We start from the raw sequence: 26,711 nt of genomic DNA, 5'->3' as shown, positions 1-26,711 counted from the left end.
CGAGAGGGGCCCCAAGCTTAGCAAGTATCACACAGCGAGAGAGGACCAGAAAGACAACCTGCTTGTGGCCACAAGAGCTCAGCACAGGGGCCACAACCTTGAGGAAGCCTTGCGGCCAGGGAGACATAAAAACATCTAGAGTCAAAAAGCATCTAGAGTCAACCTGTTCTGTGCATGTGAGTCCATCCTGATGTTCACCAGCTCTGTGGCCTCAGGCAGATTATTGAAGGTGATGGTGCCTGCCCCCACAATGGGATATTTTGTTCACTTTATCCCCAGTGTCTGGTACAAAGAAAGTGCTTGATAAATATCTGTTGAATGAAAGAGACGGTAAGGCTGGGCACAGTGGCTCATGCCTGTAATCCCAGCACTTTCAGAAGCCAAGGTGGGAGGATCGCTTGAGCCCAGGAGTTCAAGACCAGCCTGGGCAACAAAGCAAGACCCCCTCTCTGCAAATAATTTAAAAATTAGCCAGACATGGTGGCAAGCAGCTGTGGTCCCAGCTACTTGAGAGGCTGAAGTGGGAGGATCACCTGAGCTCAGGTGTTGAGACCAGCTTGGGCAACATAGCGAGACCCTGTTTCTAAAAAGAGAGAGAGAGAGAAAGAGAGAGAGAGGAGGTGGGTGTGTAAATTAATTAAATAATGTAAAAGTTAAAATAACAAATAACGTAAGGTTTCTGACACAAGATAGGCAGATAACCATAGCTAACGCTATTTTTACCGCTACTATATCCCAGACTTTATGTTAAATACAGGCACACATTATCTCATTGATGATGATGATGATGATATGATGAAAGACCAACATCTGACATTCATTGAGTACTTACAATGTGCCAGTCTTTACGTGCTTTCTTTACCTATAGTAACTCATTTCACTCTCCAATGCAGTGTCAGTACCCTATGCAATATCTACATCACATCAGTATGACTACTCCTTTGTACAGATAAAGAAACTGAGGCTGAGAGAGATGAAACTGCTTGCCCAAGGTCACACAACTAGGATGTGTGCAAGTCAGGACTTGAACCCAGGTCTCTAAGACCAAAGCCAGTTTTTAACCCCCCCGCCCCCTGCACACACACACACACACACACACACTCACAAAGGTAGCGAAGTGCTCCACATTGAAGAAATTCCTAGCTCCATCTTACAGAAGAAGAAATTGAGGCTCAAAGTATTTCCTGCTCCCTGTTTCCTGGACATCTGCTGCGAACATACATCTATCTCTGCAGGGAAAAAGTCTCAACCAGGCTCCAGCGTGCCTTCCTTTGCTCCTCCGCAAAGTTCCCAACGTTGCTCCCTGTTTGTGAGCCCCAGCACAGTTCTCTAACCAGGAAATAAAAAGGCCTAATAACAAACCCAGGTAACCATATGATTGATAGCTGCGGAACAGTCCTCTTCAGCTGCTGCCAACCTGTTCTGTGCTAAGTTAATTTCAAGCCCTAAAAATTAAGTGCCTTCTCCAGAGGCACTTCAGTTCTTCAGAGATATAGCTGCTTTGGACTGTAAGACTTCTACCTGAGAGCCAGGCAAGGAGGAGGGAGATTCAAGAGTTGAGGACAACATTAGCCCTGGGAGAATAGATTTCCAGATATCAGCAAAATCACAGGAAAATGCCCGTGACAAAAATAAAACTGGCTGAACTCAAATTTTCTGGCCCATTAGCAAGAGGAGACAGGATTTCCCTGGAGCCAAAAGTTCGAAGAATTAGAAAAGGAGCAGAAAAGTTCATACAGCCCAAATTCCATCATGTTGCAAATGAGGAAATTGAGGCCTAGAGATGGGAAGACATTGCCCCAAGACCACTGTATCAGTCAGCTATTGCCGTATAACAAACCATCCCAAACTCACTGGCATCAAACAGCAGGCATGTATTTCTGTTCACGAGTCTACAGGTCAGCATGGTGCTTCTGGTCTTAGCTGGGTTTGCAGATGGGTCTATGGGCGGCCACTGGCCTTCTTCACGTATTTGGGGGTGGGTTGGCTGTCGTGGTCTAGGTGGGCATAGACTGAGATTGACATAGACACGGATATCTGCTCCAGGTGCCTCTCATCCTCCTTGCTAGCTTGGGCTTGTTCCCGTGGTGACTGGCCAGGGTTTCAAGAAATGGAGAAGAAGCATTCAAGGCCTCTTGAGCCCAGACTAGGAAGTGGCACAGCAGCGCATCTGCCATATCCTATGGCAAGCCACAAAGCAAGGCCCAGCCCAGAGGTATGGTGTGGATACAGAGAGGGGCCAAGCTTTGAGATCATTTTTGCCCTCAAGCTACCATGACCACAGAAGAGTGGAGGGTAGAACTCAGGTCTCCTGGTTCCAGCCCAAAGCTCCAAATGATATCACTGTGTACAATGATCCTATGAGGGCTGAGCATCATTATCCCCATTTTACAGATGAGGAAACTGAGGCTCAGAGAGCTGAAGGAACTTGTATAAAATCTCACAGCTAGGAAGAATAAGAGACAAGATTGGCACCTAGGGCTTGGTGCCTGGCATAGAGAAGACTCAGAAAATGTTTCTTTCCCTACATGATGCTTTCAGCATGTAGGAGACACTCTGGAAAGATCTTTCATTCTTTCAGGGACAGGAAAAAGCCTTCACCTACAGTAAGAAGTCTTGGGTTCTAGTCTCAATTCTTCCACTGAGTGGCTGTGTGACCTTGGATGAAGTCACCCCACTTCTCTGGGCCTCGGTTTCTTTCATCTTTCAAATGAAAATAACAGTGGCACCCATCTCTTCAAGTTCCTGAGATGATGAAATTATACCATGTGCAGAAGCACTTGGCAAGGGCTTGGTACATTACACACACTCAACAATTTAATTGGCAGCTGTGATGACGATTAATTCCTCCCATGGCCCATGGTCCTGTGTACAAACTGAGCTCCTTTGCATAATCATACACCACACACACACACACACACATACACAGACACACACACACACTGATCCCTCTGAGCCTGCAGTTTGAGTGTTACAGTAGGAATGAAGAGAATCCATACACAGGTCCTACCCGGGTATCCCACCTGAATGATTACCTTCCTCTTCCCCATGATTTGCAGGGGATTGTGGTGGTAACTTGGAAACACAAGCACCAGGGGTGGGTCCTCCACCAACTCATGCCTGTGTTCTGCTCCTCAGCCACACCACGCTCTTCTCACCTTGGTGATTGCAAGAGCCTACTTGGGAGGACACCTGCTCTCTGTCTGAGCTGGACATTGCCTTATTGGTGCGCCCCCTACAAACTCAAGGCATTCTAATGCAATTAGACCTGACATCTTAGGGAGACACGACTGCTTGTTTTATGAGTCCCTGACACGCACTGTCCTCCTGCACTTAATATTCAACAAGTGTTTATGGCGGGCACACCATGTGGCTAGAGTTGCATCCAATTGTCAGAGGTCTGGAGATGACAATAATCACTCACATGGATTACTGTGGTGCCAAAACACTCACATGCCCTTACCTTTGTGCCAGGCTCTGTTCTGAGCATGTTATCTCTTAGTTAATTCTCAGAGCTACCTAGGAGAGTCACATGATTTGTTCTCCATGTAATAGATGAGAACAGCATTCCTCCTCGGAGGAGTAAAATGGCTCGCCACTTAGACCCAGGAGTGCCAGCCTCACACCTCTCATCAACCCTCAACCCTGCTTCACAGAGTAGAACCGACTTCATCCTGAGGGCAGCCACCCTCCCTTGAGAGCTGAGCAAGCAAGCAGTGTAGTCAGACCTGCCATTTAGACAGCACCCCTGGGAGGAAGGCAGAGGTGGGTGGAGGTGGCAGGAAGCCAGGCAGGAGGCAGATGGGCAGCAGCACTGTCCTGGCCTGGTCCTGTGATGACCAAGGCCTGGTCCTATGATGGCCAAGGCCTGAAGAAGCTCCTGCAAGCCCCTCTGGGGCCTTCTGGGAAGAAGCTGGGACAAGCCCTCCAGGTTTCAAAGGGTTCGGTTTTCCTGGAGGCGTTCCCACGACAGGTGGGGGCAGCACCTGCGTAGAGTTTCCTGGGGGTGTTCTGGCTGCTCGGATTGGCCACACCAAGGCTTTCTCCAGGGGAGGCCTTCAAGAGTATGCGCAGGATGCAGATGCAGAACAGCAGGAGGCGGCGACCCCAGCCACTGCCAGCTTCTGCTGGGAAAAGCTCCGTCAGCTCTTCTTCCAGCAATGCAGAGCCCTGGCCCACCGCCCTCTGCACACATGTATGTCTGTGTGTGTGCGGTAGTGTATACCACACACCACACACACACCACACGACACTACACACATCACACATGTACACCCACACACACATCACACACACTACACAATGCTACACACACCACACACACCACACACACACCACACAACACTATACACACCACACACCCTAACACACACACACAACACACACACAACACACACTACACACACCACACACATACACCCACACACACACCACACACACTACACAATGCTACACACACCACACACACCACACACACACCACACAACACTATACACACCACACACCCTAACACACACACAACACACACACAACGCACACTACACACACCACACACATACACCCACACACACACCACACACACTATACAATGCTACACATACCATACACCCTAACACACACCACACACACCTACACACACCACACACACCACACACACTCCACACATGCCACACCACATGACACTACACACACTACACACACCACACAATGCTACACACACCACACAGCCTAACACACACAACACACACCCCCCATACACACTACACACCACATGACACTACATACACCACACACACACCACACACACCACACACCACACACACCACATGACACTACACACACCACATACCACACACACCACACACCACACACACCACATGACACTACACACATCGTACACACACCACATACACAACATACACACACCCATGCACACACCACATGACACTACACACACCACACACACCCGTGCACACACACACCACACACCACACCAGCACACACACATCACACATGCCACATGACACTACACAGACACCACACACACCATACATGCACCTCCCACACACACATGACACTACACACACCACACACCCGTGCACACACACACACACCACACACCACACCAGCACACACACACTGCACATGCCACATGACACTACACACACACCACACACACCATACATGCACCTCCCACACACACACCACATGACACTACACACACCACACACACACCACACACACAACATGACACTAAACACACACCACACACCTGACACACACACCACATGACACTAAACACACACCACACACACACACCACATGACACTAAACACACACCACACACCTGACACACACACCACGACACTAAACACACACCACACACACACACCACACACACATGACACTAAACACACACCTGACACACACACCACATGACACTAAACACACTACACACACACACCACACATACCACATGACACACGACCCACACAACACCTGACACTACACACACCACACATACCACGCCACACACCACACATACACATACTACCACATACACATCCGACCTCACCAGCTGATCACGCATCCCTTGAGGCGAGCTCTTGCACCCTGACTTAGACGTCCCGGAGTGTAGAAGGCCCTGGGTTCCACTCCGTGTTTTATAAAACTGGGGAAGCTTACATCCAGAAAAAGGAAGCAATGTGGGCAATGCCACAGAGGAAATTCATGGAAGGGCCACAGATGCCATCTGGGGTCACCCCTAGGTCTGGAAAACTCAGGCCTCAGCAGCCTGTTTCTAAAGCCTTGTATCCCCAGATCAACCCCTTCCTTGATATTGAATGGGGAAATGGTGGAAGTGTGTGGATCCAGCCTTCTCCACAGAGAGAAGCATGTAATGGCTTGGTCATGACCATTGTTAATGGACTTTGCAATTTGTGTATTCTGAGATTTGCATCTGGGGAAACTGAGACCCGGGCTGGGAAGCCTCTTGTCCAGTCACAGGTCAGAAAGACCCTTACTGAGGTCTCGTCATGCCAGGATTTGTTGCCACCCCGCCCTTGCCCCTCAGCAGGGTGCCTAGTTCCTTATAACTAGTTTTTGTAATAGAGGAAAAATGCTCTCGTAGTGGAATTCCTGACATTAATTGTCATTTACAGCTCTCAATAACATTATCCCCATTTTACAGGTGGGAACACTGAGGCTCAGAAAGGCTAATCTGCTTCCTCAAGGTCCCCCAGCTAGACTTTGAACCTGTTCTCTTAATGCTGCCTCCTGAGCTGGAGGTGAAACACCAGGGTAGTTAAGGACAGTCGTCTTTGTAGGCAAAGCATCTGGGGAGCTGTTGGGGTTTCCTCGTCATGGTTCTGGGTGTAAAACATTATCAGTGACCTTGCCAGAGCATCGCCCGCTGCCTTCAAAGATGGCTCAGTCCAGGGAAGTGGAAATGAAAAACTGCTTGAGCTGCCTGTGGCGGCAGGCCCAGAGGGATGGCAGGCCAAGAACGGGAATCTCTTTCCTACTCTTTTTCTCTTTGCGAATAAGAGGGAAATTGAGAAAAGGGAGAAAGGAGGAGGAAATGGAGAAATGGAAGAAAAGAAGAAAAGCAATGGAGACTGGGAGCCTCTCTGAAGTCAGGGCTGGATCTCATTCAGGCTGAAAACTCCAGGTCTGCGGCCCTCAGTCCCAGCTGCCCAGGGGAACCCCCTGGGGATGGGCGTTTTAAGCGACACTAATGCCCAGTCTCCACCCTCAGAGTTTCCGATGGCCTGATTTGTCTGGAGTGCAGCCTGGGATCAGGAGTTTTTAAATCTCCCCAGGGATTCTGATGTGCAGCCAGGATTGAGAACCATGGGGTAGTGCGTTCACAGCCTGGAGTGGACAAGCGTTTTGGTGAATATTTTTGGAGAGAAAGGGGGAGGAAGAGAGGGTGGAAGGAAAGGAAGAAAGAAAGAACAATGAAGAGACTAAGAAAACAGACCAGGCACGGTGGCTGAAGCCTGTAATCCCAGCATTTTGGGGGGCCAAGGCGGGTGGATCATCTGAGGTCAAAAGTTCGAGACCATCCCGGCTAACACGGTGAAACCCTGTCTCTACTAAAAATACAAAAATTAGCCAGGTATGGTGGTAGGTGCCTGTAGTCCCAGCTGCTCGGGAGGCTAAGGCTGGAAAATAGCTTGAACCCGGGAGGCGGAGGTTGCAGTGAGCCAAGATCATGCCTTTGCACTCCAGCCTGGATGACAGAGTGAAACACTATCTTAAAAAAAAAAAAAGAAAGAAAAAGAAAAGTCATCATTTTTGTGTGTTTTAAGGTGTCCTATTAGGGAGCCAAAGATACTGGTTTTCTGTGTCCTCCCTGGAGCTGACATGGTTTCTTGTCCTGTCTGCCATTTTATCAAATTAAATTGAAAGCAAATTTAATTGGGTTTCACTGGGTCAAAGGTCCCTAGGCAATTCTGTGGTGCTGAGAGGTGACTGGCAAAGTTGTGCCGCATCTGAAAGGCGCACAGAGGCCTTAGGATCTGGGCCTTTGGGGCTCAATCTACTCCTCTGTAAAATGGGATTCATAACGTTTTTTTCTCTGACCACCTGACTATGTGGGTGAGGGGATAGGATGAGAAAACAGATACAAAACAACTTTAAACATGTCCCTTCTAAGGCCTTCAAAAAAAAAAAAACTACAAATATTTTATCAAAGTTTTAATGCATACAACTGAATTTACAGGTTTCGATTCTTGTTTTTCTTTCCTTTAGATCCTATGATTTATTTCATCAGTATCTCTGCCGTTCCGTAAAGATCTTGTCTGAAGTGCAAGATAGTGTTTTCTTAGGAAAGTCATTTAATTCCCCTGAGCCTCAGTTTCCTCATCTGGAAAATGGACATAAATTCGCTGTCATTCCTTCATTTAAGTGACCTTTATTTCACCTGTGCCAAGTCCTGGATGGCCTGAAGGAATCGGGGTGAAGACATGTGACTTCAGGGAGCCGACACAGGCAGATGAAGGTTGCTGGTCTGTTGCTCAGGCTTTGTCTTCCAAAAACGTCTGTTTGGATTCTGACACTGCTATATAACCAGCTGCTTGAGTGTGAGCATGTTTCCTCACCTCTGGGCACCTCAGTAGGCTTATCTGTGAAATGGGTGTGAATAGTCATACTTACAGGGTTAGTCCGAGGATAAGATGAAATGGTGCATGTAAAGTACTTTGAAAAGCACTTGAAAACCTTAGCTAATTATTACATAGCTGTAAATGCAGGGTGGACAGAGGGATCCTGGGGAATTAGCAAGGTGTTGTCTAGCAGAGAAGAGAGAAGAGGGCTTTCGAGGTAGAGAGACCAGCATGAGGTAAGACATGAAAGATGGAGGCTTTAAGGGTCTAGGGGCTGCAAAGGGGCTTGGTGTACTGGGTGTTTGAGACAGCAAGAGATGGGCTGAGACCCAGCTGTGAACTTCCTGGGATGTCAGGCTGAGAAACTGCACTTGAGTCTGTGGGCTAATTTTTGCGGTTTCCAGTCCAGTTCTATTACCAGCTACTTCTTTTGTGTTACCGTTTTGTTTTCCAAAATGCATGTAAATTGGCTTGCCTTTTTCACTTGGCTTACTCCAACCAAAATAATGTCCATGAAATTAGAAGTTTGATGTGCAAACCATATATTTACATATTTTTCTAATTCGCATTTAAAGAAATGCATAAACATCAGACATTTTAAAGTATGTTTGCCTACCTAAAATCGTCCTGTGAATGAGCCTCGAAAAAGCCTTTTAAAGGCAAGATTGCTAAGCCAAGGGTCAAACGTTTGTTTAGAAAGGAATAAGGAAAAGAAAGGTGGCTTGCTTATCATGCTTTTCTATGCCCTCTCTGGAATATTGACTGTAGTTCAATAGTTACCAACCTCACCTACCACCTACTCCCCATATCCAGGCTCCTGATTGGTTGGGGTAAAAAGGGCACCTGCGGGAAGTCAGCCCATTCCATGCTTAGGCATGCACTGCCCTCTGCAGGTGAGGAGAAGGATTACATTACCAGAGATGGGTTCGCTGGTCTGTGTCAGATCCTAATTTGCGTTCTATCCTCACCTCTTCCACTCTCTAGACCCCAGTGAAAGCAATGAGGGTCCCTTAGGCTGTTTTTATCCTTTTTGAAGAGGTACTACATTCACATAATTCAAAATTCAAAGGTGCAAAAGGGTCTACTGTGAAAATTGAGTTTCCTATCCTTCCCCAGCAAACAGCCCCCTCCCTGGCTCTCCTCCCTAAATGCAATTACTTTCTTATGTATCTTTCCCCAGATCTTTCTAAATATTTCAAAAACCGTAACAGAAACCTCTTATCTATCAAAATTAAGCCACCCAGACTAAGTAACTAGATTAACACTGATTTTATTGCAAACTCTGTTATACTTGATCAATAATAACCACGAATAAAACACAAAGAATATTTGTTACCAAGAAATGTAAAATGTTATGCAGACAAAATCTTTTTAAAACGAGAAGTCTGGGCTGCGCGCGGTGGCTCAAGCCTGTATCCCAGCACTTTGGGAGGCCAAGGCAAGCAGATCACCTGAGGTCAGGAGTTTGAGACCAGCCCAGCCCAGCCAATGAAACCCTGCCTCCACTAAAAAGCACAAAAATTAGCCGGGCGTGGTGGCACGTGCCTGTAATCCCAGCTACTTGGGAGGCTGAGGCAGGAGAATCGCTTAAACCCAGAGGCTTGGGGTGGCAATGAGCTGAGACCACACCACTGCACTCCAGCCTGGGCGACAGAGCAAGACTGTGTCTCAAAAAAATTTTTAATTTAATTAAAAAAAAAAGAAGCCTGTAATACAAAAATCACAGCTAGAAAGGAGGAATAGCTTCTAGTGTTCTATAACACTGTAGGGTGACGATAGTTAACAATAATTTGTTATATATTTTCAAATAGCTGGAAGAGAGGATTTTCAGTGTTCCCGACACAGAGAAATGATTGATGTCTAAGGTGATAGATATGCTAAATACCCTGAATTGATTAGTACACATTTTACTGTGTAACGAGATATCACTTCGTACCCAATAAATATGTACAATTATATGTTAATTAAAAACTAGAAATAAATAAATTGGAGGCATTTTTTAAAAATGAAAAAAAATAGGAAGCTCATAGAGAGAGATATTACCTTAGTTGGGGAAAAAAGTTGGAAATCACAGGTTTAATCAAACCAACATTAGCAATGATATAAGAACACAACAAACACACCAGGATTGGAAGGGTAGAAAGGGATGTTCTCATTCCACAGATTTTTTTTTTTTTTTTTTGAGACAGAATCTCACTGTGTTGCCCAGGCTAAAGTGCAGTGGCGTGATCTCAGCTCACTGCAACTTCTACATCCCAGGTTCAAGCAATTCTCCTACCTCAGCCTCCCAAGTAGCTGGGACTACAAGCGCATGCCACCATGCCCAGCTTATTTTGTACTTTTGTAGAGATGGGGTTTCACCATATTGGCCAAGCTGGTCTTGAACTCCTGACCTCAGGTGACCCACCAACTTTGGCCTCCCAAAGTGCTGGGATTACAGGTGTGAGCCACTGCACCTGTTCCAGATTTTTTGTTTGTTTGTTTGTTTTGTTTTTTGTTTTTTTATTGTTGGTTTTTTTCTTGTTTTTTTTTGTGGTTTTTTTTGTTGTTGTTTGTTTGTTTGTTTTCTTTTGTTTTGTTTTGTTTTGAGACAGGATCTCACTGTGTCACCTAGGCTGGAGTACAGTGGTGCAATCAAAGCTCACTGCAGCCTCAACCACCAGTGCTCAAGTGATCTCCCCACCTCAGCCTCCCGAGTAGCTGGCACCACAGGCATATGCCACCATGCCTGGCTAATGTTTTTATTTTTTATAGAGATGGGGGTTTCACTATGTTGCCCAGGCCGATCTTGAACTCCTGAACTCAAGTGATCCTCCAGTCTTGGCCTCCCAAAGCACTGGGATCACAAGCATGAATCACCATGCCCAGCTATAATGAAGATTTTTTGTGTGGTTTTTTAATTCATGTTTTCTGATACAAGACTCAGTCGGGGCACACTTCTTGAAAACGTATATATGTGGCTTTCATGGGCTGTTGTATAAAATTGTGGTTCAGATCTCAAGCTGTGGCATCAACAGACCTAGGTTTGAACCCTGACATTCCTGGTTGAGCCTCAGTTTCCCTATCTGTATAAAGGAGCAAGTCCTACTTTGTGAGGTTGTTTGAATGCTTGATAGTTGGCGGATAGCACTGTTGTTATTCAAAAGCTAAATGTGGGTCCTCGGAAATGCTTTCTCAGCTATCCAATGGGACCGGTGTTTTCACTGCCCCAAGAAAGGGAGGAGTTAAAGGAAGCAGCCAGAAGTGGAAACACTAAATGGCATGTCCACAAATGGCTGCTCAGGACCTTGTAGGGGCTGCAGAATGTGACCACAGCGGGGTCAGTGTGGGGAAGGAGAGGAAGTTAGACAAGCTGGACAAGCCAGTGGGTTGGCTTTGGAGTGGTCTATCAGGCATGCAGGGTGTCAGGTGGCATCAGACTCGACTCTGGTGACCTGCATATCCAAGAAGGATGAAGGCATGGCCAACAAGGAGCCCTAGAGGCAGGCGGGGCAGAAATCCCTTGGGGCAGCCTCCCTCTGATATCAAAGTCTTCAACTTAACCCCTGGGGAGCAAGTGCTGAAAGCAGCCAGGGCACTGGCTGAGAGAAGTCCCCTTCCCAAAGTTGGAGCAGGGAAGAGTCCAGTCGGGGTTAGGGTCCTAGGTAGGGGTTGGGGTCAAAGCCACAGTCCACTCTGTGCAAGAGCTGATTCCAAAACCTGGCCCTGTGCCCTGAGCTGGCACTGGTTCACCGGAGACACACACTCAGCATGGTGCTGAGCGCTAGGGCCTCGGGGAGCTCCTGATCTGCTGCAGACAAGCATCCCCAGACCAACCGAGCCCTGAGTGCTGACTGAATTCCATAAGGAGGGTGAGCACAAGGGCTGCAGCCCAGACCAGGAGGGGATGCTGGGGGCTCTGTGCAATAGTGAATCATGGAAGGCTGAAACTAAGGGGTGGGTAGGAGTTTCCCAGGTGGAGAATTCAGGGCACAGGGAAGGGAATGTGGAAAGTCCCAGGGGTCGCCAAGAGCATCGTGCTTTGGAAAGACTGGTGAGCAATGCAGTCTGGTTGGAGGTAAAATAATGGCTTGGAAGAGAGAGTCAGAAATAAGGTGGCAGGGATGGGGCAGAGAGTAATGCAAAAGATAGACCTACAGAGCCTTGAGACTAAGGTTAAAAGTTTGCACTCTATTCTAAGATTTTTTTTTAATTGAGGTGAAATTCATACAACATACAATTAGTCATTTTAACATATACAACGTATGTATCTATGTGTGTGGTACATTTACAGTGTTGTGCAACCAACACTTCTATCTAGCGCCAAAACATTTCCATCACCCCAAAAACAAATTCCATACCAATTAAGCAATTGTTCCGCATACTTCTCCTCACCCCCTAACCCTTGATAACCACCCATCTGCCTTCTCTGTGGATTTCCCTATTCTGGATATTCCTTATAAATGGAGTCATTCAACAGGTGGCTTTTCATGGCTGGCTTCTTTCTCTGTGCGTCATGTTTCCGAGGTTCACCCGTGCTGCACATGGGCCACTGCTGCATTCCTTTTTATGGCTGAATAATAACTCCACTGCACAAATAGACCGTATTTTGCTCATTCATTCATCTGTTGAGGGAACAGATCCGATTTACCTTCTGGAAAGATTCGTCTGGCTGCTAAAGGGAGGAGTATCAGGGCCAAGTGAGGATGAGCTCAGGAAACCACCGAGGTGCTGTCCAACGGCCCAAGAGAAAGGTGTTGATGGTCTGAGCATAGCGTGCAACAGTGACCAAGAAGACAGAGGTGGACTGTAGAGGGGGAGATGGGAGCTGAGGTCTTCCGCCAGGAGCTCACGCTTTGTGCCTGTGGAAAGCCTTTCACTCTGGCACCTGAGAGGGGCCGGAGTGGACAGGGTCTGGTCTTGGGAAGCTCTGTGGTCCTATGGGATTCTCCCGGAGGGGATCCTGCCACTCCCAATCACAGTCAGACCAAGCCTGCCTGCATCTCTCCATCTCCCCTTCATCCTGGAGTCAAACTGCCATCCCGCTTTCCCAGCGCCTCCTTGCATCGTATCTAGCTGACGTGTCAATTCAGACCTCAGCGGAAAACCACGCTCTGCCCCGTGGCTCTCCCTGCAGTGAACTCAACACGTTTTCATCTTGGTTGCTTACAATGGTCTGATTCCAGGGGCACTAAATGCACTTGGTAAATACATGGATGAGCAAGTGAAAAATGTAGGCTTCTCTTTGCATTGAGGGGAAAAAACTAAATTGCCAGCCTCTGTGTACATAATTGGAACCAGTCTGTCAAAAAAGCAGATTCAGAAGAATGAGGCAGAGCGTAACTTGATTCTTTCTCCCAGTGACCCTTCAGGCACATCCTATATTATGTTTTTTCCTCTGGGTGAAAGCTGCGTTTTCATAGGTCTTCTGGTCACAATAAGTGCAGTCCAGTCTGAAAATCTTATAACCCTAAGTATCGTTCATTTTGAAACTTCATCCCTCCCTCCACAGTGCTCCTCTGGCTGGGAATTTTGCAGACAACAGGCATGGGAGGTAAGGGAACAGGAGACCCTAATTTGACTACACTCTTATGTTACAGAATATATAGAATGCTGACTTTTTTGTCTTTTACAGGGTATTCAATGTGGGAAAGTCTCCTAAGCCCAGCTGCTCTTAACTTTCCCCTTTGCTGGGGTTCTATCACCCTTTCAGTAGGAGGCCACTTGTAAGGAGACCTATAGTTGGCTTCTGCCTGAAAAGTTCACAACTAGACCCAGAAAACATAGATCATATCCCTACTGTCATCGGCGATAGGATACTCACTGTCAATACCCATTTTTATTCTCCTTGTTCTGCCCAGAGGCAGGCATGCAGCCCCAGTCTGATTTTATCATTTATCTTACTGAGCATCAAATCCAGCCACTGTTATCCAAGCCACAAAAGAAAGACACCTGCCAAGTCTCGAAGAGTTCCCTTGAAGCCCTCCTCACTAGGCTTAATGTGAGGGTGATAGATACACAGTCTACCCTCCCTCCTATGATGCCCCACAGTGACCGCTCCCCTCAAGACAGTCCTTCCTGCCAGCCTCCTCAATGGCCCAGTGCATTCTTCTCCTTCTCTTATATAAGCTAGAGGTGGGAAGAAGGGCTCAGACTGTAAGAGCTGCATCAATGGTAGTAGATGATGCCATTGGTACTCTGTCTAAACCGTGCAATACTTGCCACCATGTGCCCATAATGACTTCCTACTGCAAGCCCCTGTCCAATTCTCCAGCCTTTCTCTGATGCCATGTGGTCACATGGGCAGGCCAAAAATGTTAGAGACTAAACACATCCAGGAGCAGCCCTCAGTCAATAAAGGATGGGAACTGGAGGATAAATACCCCAGCTCCTTCTCCCAATGGATGTGTTCTGCACCATCTCTGAATTTCCTGCAGGACTGAACCCAAAATGCACGGTGAAACCTGCTCATCAATGCACTCTTCATTGAGTCCTTCCCTTCATCTTGTCTCATTTGCCCACCAGTGCTGCCTGGGATGGCCTCCCAGACGAGCCAGACTTCAAAAGACATTCATATCTTTGCTTGATCTCTGCATCTGGAGAATCCAAACGCAATCAACAGCCAAATATCTCTCTTTGGAAAGTGGGAATGCACTGCACCTATTGTCTTGTTCTTAGCTTAGGAAGACACTGCTAAAATTTCAGGACAACAGGGTAAATTGCATTTAATAGTTTGTTGCACACAGTTTACAATGTGCATTTATGTAAGTCATGGTTTCTCAAGTTTAGCCCTATTGACATTTTGGACTGGATACTTTTTTGGGGTGAGGGGCTGTCTTGTGCACTGTAGTATGTTTAACAGTATCCCTGGCCTCCGCTCACCCATGGTACCCACCCAGTTAGGAAAAATATGTTTCCAGACATTGCCAAAATGTCACCTGTGAGGAAAACTGCCCCTAGTTGAAAACCACTGACATAAATCATCTGATGTCATTTGGCAGAAACAGAAATCCAAAGAAGGATGATGGTGATGATGATGATGATGACGATAGTGATGATGGTGATGGTAATGATGATGATGACAAAAATGAAAGTGGAATATAACAACATAACATTCAAATGACCTCACCGAGCTTGCTCAGGTGCTAACGGTGAAGCTGGAATTTGAGTCCCGACCTTCTGCCTGCCTCACCTCATCCCCAGAGCTCATGATATAGACGAGGAATATTAAGGCTGATTCACAGATAAGAAATTTCAGAAAAACCACATACCTTCCATGACAGTGACAAAGCTGAGAATCAAGCCAAAGCTTTCTGATTTCCAAGCCAGTGTGCTTTTCCCAGCACATTGCTCCATCCTGTTTTATGGAGAACAAAGAGTTGCCGTATGGTTTTAAAATGAAAGCTATCTACACCCTTGAAGATGCTGTTACTGCATTTTGTCATTGAAGTGAAAGAATAAAGCCAAGATGTGCATTGTCTGTAAACTACTGTTACCAGCAGATCAGCTGTGAAGTCGGCTTAAGGAATATATCTGCCATCTACCATGTTTCACACTAGTCTAATCCAGCACTTTCATGAACAATCAATGTTTTCATGGTACTTAGAGCTAAAGAGGTCCTTCCCTACCATAGGTCCAAAGCTGACATCAGTCTCACTATTTTTGCTGTCAAATAGACTCTCTGGGAGGCTCTTTCATACCTTAGCATTTATTGAGCACCTAGTGTGTGCAAGAAAAAAGTGGCACCTCCAGAATTTCAGTATGGCAAAGGTTTAGGGGCTTCAATCTAGTTAAAAACTGTCAGGGGGTAGGAGGAGTCTGGGGGTTTTGTCTGGAAGACATGTGTGCAAAGCAAGCAAATAGCTTTTATTTGAAGAAGATGTTTTGGGAGTAGCATAGGGGAAACTGATGAAAATTATGGGGGCAATCAAAATCTCCCTAAGCCACCCCTTGGAGCAACTTTACATGAGGAACTATGAGAGGTATGGTGGAAGGTATTAGGGTGAATAAAATACAATCCCTGTCTCCCAGAAGCAAACTTTCGATACCTTTCTTTGTGTTTCTGTTGTTTCGTTCTGACCACCTGAAACACCAACATGGGTAGTTGCCACCTCGCCTCCCTACTCCCAGACTAGCAGCAAACACCACCCTTGGTCATTGGAAGAAGCTATCAGCAGGGAGGGCCGCTGTCAGTCTGCATCAGTTTCAGGAACTCTGCTCAGGGCCGTTTCCTGGAACACCTCTCCTCTGGCACTGAATTGCTCGGTCATGCAGTTCCTGTATAAAACCCTTCAGTGTCTCCCCATCTCCTGCAAGACGATGTCCAAATGTCAAAGCTCGGCAATTTAAGCCCTTCCTGGTCTAATCCCTGCAGAACTCTGCAGGCTCCTATGCCTGTCCCCATACCCCAGGCACACTGACCACTGGGCAAATTCCTTCAGGAACCATGGCCTTACTCCTTTCTTCCCTCTGCCTTCTCCCTACCATTTATTGTTTTGTTTTATTTTTTGTTTCGTTCTGTTTTGTGAGATGGGTTCTCGCTCTGTTGCCCAGGCTGGAATACAATAGCACAATCATAGCTCACCATAGCCTCAAACTTCTGGGCTCAAGCAGTCCTCCTGCCTCAGCCTCCTGAGGAACTAGGACTACAGAGGTGCACCACCACACCAGATTTTTTTTTTTTTTTTTTTTTTTTTTTTTTTTTTTTTTTTTTTGAGACGGGGTCTCGCTTCTCTGCCCATGCTGGAGTGCAGTGGCACAATCTCAGCTCACTGCAACCTCCACCTCATGGGTTCAAGTGATTCTCCTGCCTCAGCCTCCCGAATAGCTGGGACTACAAAAATGCTGGGATTATAGGCATGAGCTACCATGCACGGACTTCCTTTTCTTTTCTTTTCTTTTTTTTTTTGTAGAGACAGGGTCTCTCTTTGTTGCCCAGAATGGTCTTCAACTCCTGGCCTCAAACAATCTCCCACCTCAGCCTCCAAAAGTGCTGGGATTACAGGTGTAAGCCACTGCACCTGGACTCCCTACTCTCTGTTTATCTGCCTCGGGGTCTCCTACTCCTTGAGGCTTCAGAGCAAGAAACATCACCTCCTCCAGGAAGGCTTCCAGGAAGCCCCCAATCTGAGTTTGTCCTTATTTTCCCTGTTCTTACTTTGATTATAACTCCTGCCACAATCCTTGGCTTACAAATCTAAATAGATCACTACTCTGTGACCCTTCTGAGCACAGCACAGTGCTTGGCTCATAGTAAATGCTCAAAAAAAAAACATTAAGGAGAAGGAGAGAAGGAGACAAGAAAAGGAGAAAGACATGAGAGAGAGAGAAGATAGAGAGAGGGAAATAAGAAAAAAGGAAAGAAATACGAATTTATACCTGTCCATGATGGATGAAACCAAAGGTGAATTATCTGGCATTCTTTCAATTAGAGATCAATTGTATCTAGCATGTCTAAGATGGCACATGTTTCTGCGGTCTATTGAAGTGATTTCTGGATTATTAACTGTCAATTGTGGTTTAATTATTTAGTGTCAAGGTACTTTCTTGCATTGGAGTCTTTGAAAATGTGTCATCCTTTAACGGTATGAATGGTGACAGGTTTGAGTATGTCTCATAAATAAGGTGCCTCCATCCCACCTCTGCCCTACCCCTTAAACATAATGAATAACTCAGTTGACTTTGAGGAATTTGTCCCGTGATAAATGGAAAGATCATTTCACCTTATATAAAAATGCAAGTTGTAATTAGCAAGCTGTCAGCATGTTCTGCATTGAAGAAGAATGAAAGATGCAGGTCATAGCCCCAGCCTGTAGCCTCGTGCCTAACACAGAGTTGCCACCTAAGAAATGGTTGCCGGTAATGGGGGTTTTGAAGGTGATTCTTCTGACAATGCAGCATTTGACTTTGCAATGAGTCCCATGCAGGCAAGACCATTGCATCAATGTGTCTTCAAAAACCCAATTGACGGCCAGACATGGTGGCTCACACCTGTCATCCTAGCACTTTGGGAGGCCGAGGTGGGCAGATTGCCTGAGCTCAGGAGTTCGAGATCAGCCTGGGCAACATGGTGAAACCCCATCTCTACAAAATACAAAAACAATTAGCCAGACATAGCGGCATGCATCTGTAGTCCCAGCTACTCAGGAGGCTGAGACAGGAGAATTGCTTGAACCCGGGAGGCAGAGGTTGCCGTGAGCTGAGACTGTGCCACCGCACTCTATCTAGCCTGGGTGACAGAGTGAGACTCTGTCTCAAAAGAAAAAGACTTACAAATATCTGTGTCACATTTGCAGTCTATGCCAATCTTACCCTCAGCCTGGGGGTAAGACAACTAGTCTGGGGCCTGACACATACACACTTAAGCAATTGTGTATTGCCTGAAAAAGTTAATCAAGGGCTTATTGAATTCCCATACTCTGTTTCACATGACTCTCCCTCCTCTCTCTCCTCCAAGCCTGAATCTGAGCAACAGTGACATCTTGACCATCTACGATGGCGACGAGGTCATGCCCCACATCTTGGGGCAGTACCTTGGGAACAGTGGCCCCCAGAAGCTGTACTCCTCCACGCCAGACTTAACCATCCAGTTCCATTCGGACCCTGCTGGGCTGATCTTTGGAAAGGGCCAGGGATTCGTCATGAACTACATAGGTAGGTGTCATCTGGTCAATTTATTTTTTCTTTGTGTTTAGATGCAGGTTAAGGTGGTTTCCTCTAGGTTATTCGGCAATTTTGTACTACACTGATTTTTCATTGTATCGGCACAGTCATGTTTAAGAGCCTGGGCTCTCTAGTCATGAGGACCAGGGTTTGAGCCCTAGCACGGTCATCGAGGTCTGTGTGGCTTTGGGAAAGTTACTGACCCTCCCATCTGTAAGACGGGAATCGTGATGAAGATGGGAATAGTGATACCTATTCCACAAGGTTGATACCAGGATTTAGTAAACGGTGCCTCAAAACTTACGTTTCACGTGTGGTCAGCTGAGATCCTGTTGTCTTCATGTTTCATTTGTGGTCAGCTGAGATCTTACATCAACATACTTCCTAATTTCTTCCCAATTTGTGCAACTTCTCAAACATTGTCTTCACCTTCTTGCCTGAACTGAAGCTCAGCTCTCCTCTAAGGCCTCTTTTCCTGTAGCCTCGTTGAACAAGGACAGTCTTCCTCTCCCACTTTGTGTACTCTAGGAGCTATAGATGCAAGAGATGTCTTTCCTGATCCTCAATGTGGCCTCCAAACCATGTCTCTCCTGCTCATCCTAAAACAAACAAACAAACAAATCAAAAAAAAACAAAAAACAAAAAAACCTGCTATCAAATTCAAGCTAAGCTCACACACTCCCATAACCCCTCCTGTGCTTTCATCCAATCACACTCTTCCCTTCTCATTTCCCACCCTGTAACTCTCCCTCATTCATTATTGGCTCTATCACCCACTCCTGTTCAACCTTTAAACACTAGAGGGTCCCAGGCTCCATCCTGGACTGTATCTTCTTTTCCAGCTAGACTCAGTCCCTCCGTGCCCTCATCTGGTCCCATGGATTTAAACAGTACCAATATCCATTGACCGGTTCGTACTTACAACCTTGACCTTAAACTCCAAATCCATCTATCCAACTCCCTGCCAACTCCTCCCTTGCCTCCATCCAGTAGACATGTCAGATTTAACATGGCAAAACAGAATGATTTCTTCTCCTACCCACCACCACCACTACTCAACTGCATCCCCTGCTGTCTGCCAATCCTAGGAAATGAGACCACAACCCTCCTGGCTTCTCAGGCTGCTTCCTCCTTCCTTGCCCCCATATCCAATCCATCCTCTCAACTCCACTGTTACAATAGGTCTCAAATCCAAGCACGTGTCCCCATCTTTCTGTGGTCACCACTGTAGTCCAAACTACCAACATTCCCAGATGTCAGAGGACTGGGACACCATGAAGTCCCACTCATCCCAGCCCCAGAAGAGACTTGCACTAACAGAGGAACTGGTCCAGCCCTGTTGTGTCCCAGCAGAAGAAACCCTGGGCAAGTAAGGATGAAGCTTTCTCATCAGGGGCAGAGCTGAGCTCCCATCCACACTTCCTCATTCCCAGCTCCAACGCTTCCTTCACCCCCAACATTTCGGGCAGCAGCAGAGAACCTGGGAGACACAGAGGGTAATTAAGACGTAGCATCCTTTGACATCCAGAAGAACGGGTGGGTGGTTGCACCCCAAGAATTTCAATGGGCAGGATTCGGCCAGTGATTAGGAAACGTGCTTGCACTTCCCAGGAATTAGATTGGCATCTTGATTTCCAGGATGGAGCAGAGAAAAGGAGAATTCATCCTACCCAGCCCTCTGCCACCACCACTACCACCAAAGACCCTGTGGTTGGGGCAAGATTCCATGTCTTTGGCTCTTTCTCCCCCTTCACTTAAAGAATTGTCCATCTAGGCCAGGCACGGTGGCTCGCGCCTGTAATCCCAGCACTTTGGGAGGCTGAGGCGGGCGGATCACAAGGTCAGGAGATTGAGACCATCCTGGCTAATGCGGTGAAACCCTGTCTCTACTAAAAAAAAAATATATATATATATATATATATATTAGCTGGGCGTGGGGGGGGCACCTGTAGTCCCAGCTACTCAGGAGACTGAGGCAGGAGAATGGTGTGAACCTGGGAGGCAGAGGTTGCAGTGCGCCGAGATTGTGCCACTGCACTCCTGCTTGGGCAACAGAGCGAGACTCTGTCTCAAAAAAAAAAAAAAGAAAAAAAGAAAAAAGAAAAGAAAAGGACAGAAAAGAAAAAAAAGAAAAAGAAAAAAAAAGAATTGTCCGTCTCTAACTAGGTTGGTGCAGAAGTGATTACGGTTTTGGAGTTTTAATTTGCAAAACTGCAATTACTTCTGCGTCAATCTAATAGTATGAATTGTCCTCTCTGTACCAGCACTTGCACCTAAAAGCAAGCTACCCCTTGGCCATGGGCTGTCTCAAGAAGCCTCATGCATGCCAAAGTACATTCCTTGCGTTTTTATTTCCATATGGTGAACATTTTTCATCCCTGCCTGCTACATGTCCTCCTCTCAGAGAGGCTAACACGAGTATTGATCTTCTTTTTTATGTTTCCCAGGGGCCTTTTTACCTTTGATTGTGCTGCTAAATATTTTCAGAATGTTATTGCTACAATTTCTTGTGGGTTCCCTGATCTTTTCTGGGCAGTGCCCTGGGCTTCAGGGGATAACTCATGTTGGCGGTCCAGACAATGTACCCTCCAGACTCAGCTGCCTTTGGAGGAAGTCTCTGGTCTCCCGGCTCCTGTCTCTCTCCTTAGACGTCCTCTCCCTCTCCACTGAAAGATAAGGTCATGGTTTTGCTCATTTATCTCCCCTAGTGCCCAAGTCAGTATTCCAAACCTGCATTCAGCTTGATGCAAAAAAAAAAAAAATCTGACTCTGACTCTATCCAAGCCTGGTCAAGGTTAACCAGAAAGTCTGGCCAGTGTTCACTTTCTTGAAGAAGAAGTGTTCTTGTTAATTGAAGTTGAAACTTTTTGTGACTTGTGTGACAACTTACAGTCGGCAAGCACTTTAACATATATTGTTTTACTTTATCTTCAAATGCATTGTCTCCATTTTCCAGAGGATTTGGTTCATAAAAAAATCCCTTGACACCTCCTATGTGGTAGGCTCTGCATAGCAGGATATAGAGATGAATAGAATATTCTCCCTACCCTTAAGGCATTAGTGGAAACGAGAAAGGCAGTCCCATTAATAGACAATATCAGGATCACAAGCTGATGCTGGGGAAGAGGCAGGCAAAGGATTGCAGAGAATGTTTTTCGAGGATACACAGCTTGGCTAGTTTGGGTAACAAAAAAAGAGAGAACAGTTCTTGATTGTTATTCCTGTTAAAGAGACACAGTTAATTTTACAAGAATGGCAAATAGACCGTTCTAGCTAATTGTGATGCCACTCAGTTGCTTACTACTTATGTTGAAGACCATGTTGAAAGAACTCCAAGGAGGTCATGCCTAAAGTCTATGGCGAAGAGTGTCATGATTGATTAGTGATGCCTGCCATGGGCATGAGAAGGGTATTTGCCGTTCTGGATCTAGATTTTACCACACACAGATGTAACTCCCATTCAATGGATGCATCAGATGCTAGGGTCAGGGGTTCCTGTGGTCATGAGAGAATTCTGAAGCTCCTATATTGACCTAAATGCCTAAGCCCAGCTCTGGAAGGTGGCCAAAGTTTATCTGCTATGATTGCAATTAGAGCCTTCCACAGGAAGACTCTGGGCCTACGTGGTTCTGGAATGTGAATTCTACCTCCCAGAATTCACCTTTGAACAGAGAGATGCAAAGACCCATTCACTGTTTCCTGTTCTTTGCCCACTGTCTATGGCCAAATGCATGGGATGGAAGGGATTAAGAAACAGAGGTGAGTAAGCAGTGCTTTTTGAGAAGACTTTGGTTATTTGTTGCGTGTTTATTCCTCTAAGTCTAGGGTAATAACTAAGGTCCATATTGTAAGTCAACTCCAATCAAATGACAGTGGCTCCCTGGAGTGCTGTTTTGAGGATTGGGAGGTTTCTGCTTGATTCAAACAAACAGAGGGCTGTTCTTGATTAGTGATGTTTGCCATGAGCATGAAATGGTAGATGGTGGTGTGTATTCAGTGCATTTGTGCATTTCTTTTGCACAGAAATTGAACCTTGGTGCTAATCTTGACCATGAGACTGAAACCATGACATCAGATCCCTGTATTTGTAGCGTCTAATAAGATGCTCATAATATCTCAGTCAAACAAACAAATGAATCCATCTAACTCATCTTAGTGATCACACATCATCATATCCTGCATGTTACTTAACTTTCACATTGCCCTTTGGAATAGGCAATGCAGTAATTATTGACTCCACTCTGCAGATGAGAACAATGAGGCTTAGAGCAGTTAATGGGCATGACTGGAGTCACATCATTTCTTTAAAAAAGAAAGAAGACTAGAAAAGAAGTCTTCCAACTTCTAGGGCAGTTTTCTAATTCTTACTAAAGTTAACAAGGGCCCGTGGGAACAGACCATTCCAGAACCTCCACTTAAGTTGTTTGGTAAAAAAAAATGCATGTTCCTGAACCAGTGTCTCTGGGATATAGGCCCTGGAATCCGAAGAACAGGAAGGTTATAGGGCAGTTTTCTAACTCTTAGCAAAGTTAACAAGGGCCCATGGGGATGGACCATTCTAGAAACCTCTACTTAGGGTGCTTGGTAAAAATGCATGTTCCTGAATCAGGGTCCCTGGGGTACAGGCCCCGGGATCTGAAGAACAGGAAGGTTAAGTGACTTAGCCAAGGCCACCCAGTTAGTAAACAGTGGGGACAAGATTTAAGCCAAGCTTCTTCTACATTGTGGCAGCAACTGAGAAATTACAAATGCAGTGGGTGCCACCAAGGAGACAGGAGGTCCCACGGGAGTGTGAAGCCATGGTGTCCCATATTGAAAAGTCAGACAAGCAAGCCTTTCTCCGTCTCAAAGCATTTGGCTCAAGGCAGACCACATTTCTGGTGTCTGCTCCCATTTCTCCCCTTTCATCCACAGTCTGAGCATCTGCAGCTGTGTCCCAAATCCAGGGCTTGGCTGATTTTTCAGAGGCCTAAAAATAGAGGCTCCTGTCCCCCCACCAAGCAATTCTCGAAGCTATTTTCTTACCCTTCTTCTTGCAGACACCCATGAGATCTCCTTTCCCCAAATAAAATCATGATGAAATCCCGGGAAAAGCCATTGCTTGGTTCTCAGAATGACTTTCCTGCAGACGGCGGAGGTGCTCTGCGTTCCCCAGAAGCACATAAGAACTGCAAATTAATTATACAACATAATTAGCTCGCTCCTCCAAATCTGTGCAGTGGGCACTTTGAAGCAAGAATAGTAATAGTTTGCCATGCATTGCTACCTTAGTAACAAGAGTTTGTAGGAGAAAAACAGAACAATTACAGAGAAAGACACAGTAATAAGCTGCGGGTAGCATTTTCTGGAGTATGCTTCATGTTCACTAATGATATGCAATTGGATTTGAAGAATATACCAACAGTTTATTTTTATTTATTTTTGTTCAAATTGGTTTTTTTGTTTGTTTGTTTTTCTTTTCTTTTGAGACAGGGTCTCACTCTGTCACCCAGCCTGGAGTGCAGTGATGCCTTCATGACTCACTGCAGCCTCAAATTCCTGGATTCAAGCAATCCTCCCACCTCAGCCTCCTGAGTAGCTGGGACTACAGACACTTACCATCATACCTGGCTCATTTTTTAGTTTTGTTATTGCTTTTGTAGAGATGAAGGGGTCTCCCTATATTGCCCAAACTGATCTCAAACTCCTGGGCTCAAGCAATCCTCCTGCCTTGGCTTCCCAAAGTGCTGAGATTACAGGCAGGAGCCACTGTGCCCAGCTTGTTTTTATTTTGATAGCTAATTATTTCTCTTAATGAATATTAAAAATGCATATATTACTTATTCACCAAACTCATGGATTTACAGGTATTCTTAGGATGAAGCTGAGCATATTAATCACCTATTGCTGTGTCATAGATTATACCCCAAATTAGCAGTAAACATTTATCATCTTGCAGTTTCTCTGGGTTAGAAATTCAGGAGCAGCATGACTTGGATGGCTTTGCCCTGCGGTCTCTCATGAGGCTCCAGTCAAGATGCCAGCCAGAGCTGCAGTCATCTGAAGGCTTGATGAGCACTGGATGATGAACTTCCAAATGGCTCACACATTTGGCTGGCACATCAATGCCAACTGTTGACAGAAGGCCTCAGTTTCTCTTCCCATGGGTCTCTCTGGAGAGCTGCTTGAGCATCCTCACAATATGGCAGCTACTTCTGCTGAAACGAGTGATTCAACAGAGAGCAAGGAGAGAACCTCAATGTGGTTATGACCTAACCTCAGAAGCCACCCAGGGCCACTTTTCCAATCTCCTATTCAGTGTTGGTGAGGACTACACAAGAGTGTAAATTCTGCCGGGTACAGTGGCTCATGCCTGTAATCCCAACATTTTGGGAGGCCCAGGCAGTAGGATTGCTTGAGCCCAAGGCTTCAAGACAAGCCCAGACAACATAGCAAGACCTCATCTCTACAGAAAAATTTTAAAAATTAGCCAGGCCATGATGGTATATGACTGTCATCCCAGCTACTTAGGAGGCTGAGGTGGGAGGATCACTTGAGCCCAGGAGTTTGAGGCTGTGGAGAGCTATGATGACACCCTTGCACTCTAGCCTGAGCAACAGAGACACTGCCTGTAAAAATAACGATGATGACAATAATAATAATAATAAATGAAAAACAAAAATAAAAAAAATGTTTAAAGAGTGTAAACCCTCGGAGGCGAGAGTCATCCAGTGACATCCGGTAAGCAGCGGCCACAGTGAGGCAGATGTCGTTATAATTACTCCCTCATGAAAGGTCAAGGAACCTGAGCTGCAGAGTCAAAAAGTGATTGTCTCCCCGTCACACCATTAGTAAGTAGTAGAGCTAGGATTCTGTCTGACTCAAAATCCTAAACTGGTTTTATCAAACCAAGACAATGTTCAGTGAGTTCAGTGGCCCACAGAGAGAGGTAACCGTAAAGCCTCACTATCGACGAGCTCTTGCCAGTTAAGCGATTTTGGAAGCATGTTGGTCATTTCTAGAGGCTTTTTTTTCTTTTCGCTCATCCCTCTAGCCTTCACAAAAGGAGGCCCCAACAATAAGCCCGCTTCCCCCATCTAAGGCTGACGTTTCTCTTTCAAAGAGGTGTCAAGGAATGACTCCTGCTCGGATTTACCCGAGATCCAGAATGGCTGGAAAACCACTTCTCACACGGAGCTGGTGCGGGGAGCCAGAATCACCTACCAGTGTGACCCGGGCTATGACATCGTGGGCAGTGACACCCTCACCTGCCAGTGGGACCTCAGCTGGAGCAGCGACCCCCCATTTTGTGAGAAAAGTAAGAGTGGTCTCGTTTCCTTCCCCCTAGGTCCCTGGGTGGCAAATCCCTTCCAGAGATCTTTTTTGGGTGGGTGCAGTGGAGCTGTTTAATGTAGAATCTGGACTCCCCCTACCCCACCAATTCACAAGCATTGTTCACAAATGTCATTTTATAGCCCTCAGTGGGATCACAGACTGAGGTGCCTTCAGAAACCTGGCCCATAATGTAAACGAGTGAGATAAGCTGGGTGTGAGACATTAGGGAGTGGTGTGAACTCCGGTGAAGGGGAGTGTATGTAGCCTGGTGAAAAAGAACATTTGGCTGGGTGTAGTGGCTCGTGCCTGTAATCCTAGTGCTTTGGGAGGCTGAGGTGGGAGGATCATTTGAGCCCATGAGTTTGATAGCAGCCTGGGCAATACAGTGAGACGCCATCTCTAAAAAATAATAATAAACATAAAAATTAGCTGGGTGTGGTGGGACATACCTGTAGTCCTAGCTACTCAGGAGGCTGAGACAGGAGGATTGCTGGAGCCCAGAAATTTGAGCTGCGATTATGCCTCTGCCCTTTAGCCTGGGTGACAGAGCAAAACCCTGTTGAGAGGGGTGGTAGGGAAAGAGAGAGAGATAGAGAAGGAAGGAAGGAAGGAAGGAAGGAAGGAAGGAAGGAAGGAAGGAAGGAAGGA

General features: G+C 46.2%; 1 protein-coding gene across 5 annotated transcripts in view; it reads left to right on the top strand.

The window, feature by feature from the left end:
* Nucleotides 1-26,711, top strand: part of SEZ6L (seizure related 6 homolog like) — a 92,779-nt gene that overhangs the window by 29,965 nt on the left and 36,103 nt on the right. For all 5 annotated transcript variants that reach the window (XM_017853103.1, XM_017853121.1, XM_017853109.1 and 2 more), the window contains exons 9-10: nucleotides 18,544-18,740; nucleotides 25,852-26,046. In XM_017853103.1, the coding sequence (XP_017708592.1) occupies nucleotides 18,544-18,740; nucleotides 25,852-26,046 (392 nt within the window). The remainder of the gene's footprint in view (nucleotides 1-18,543; nucleotides 18,741-25,851; nucleotides 26,047-26,711) is intronic.

The sequence above is a fragment of the Rhinopithecus bieti genome, unplaced genomic scaffold (assembly GCF_001698545.2).
Source record: "Rhinopithecus bieti isolate Rb0 unplaced genomic scaffold, ASM169854v2 scaffold_2314, whole genome shotgun sequence".
Lineage (NCBI taxonomy): Eukaryota > Metazoa > Chordata > Mammalia > Primates > Cercopithecidae > Rhinopithecus > Rhinopithecus bieti.
Note: the sequence above shows the minus strand (reverse complement) of the source record. Positions and strands in the feature narration are given on the sequence as shown.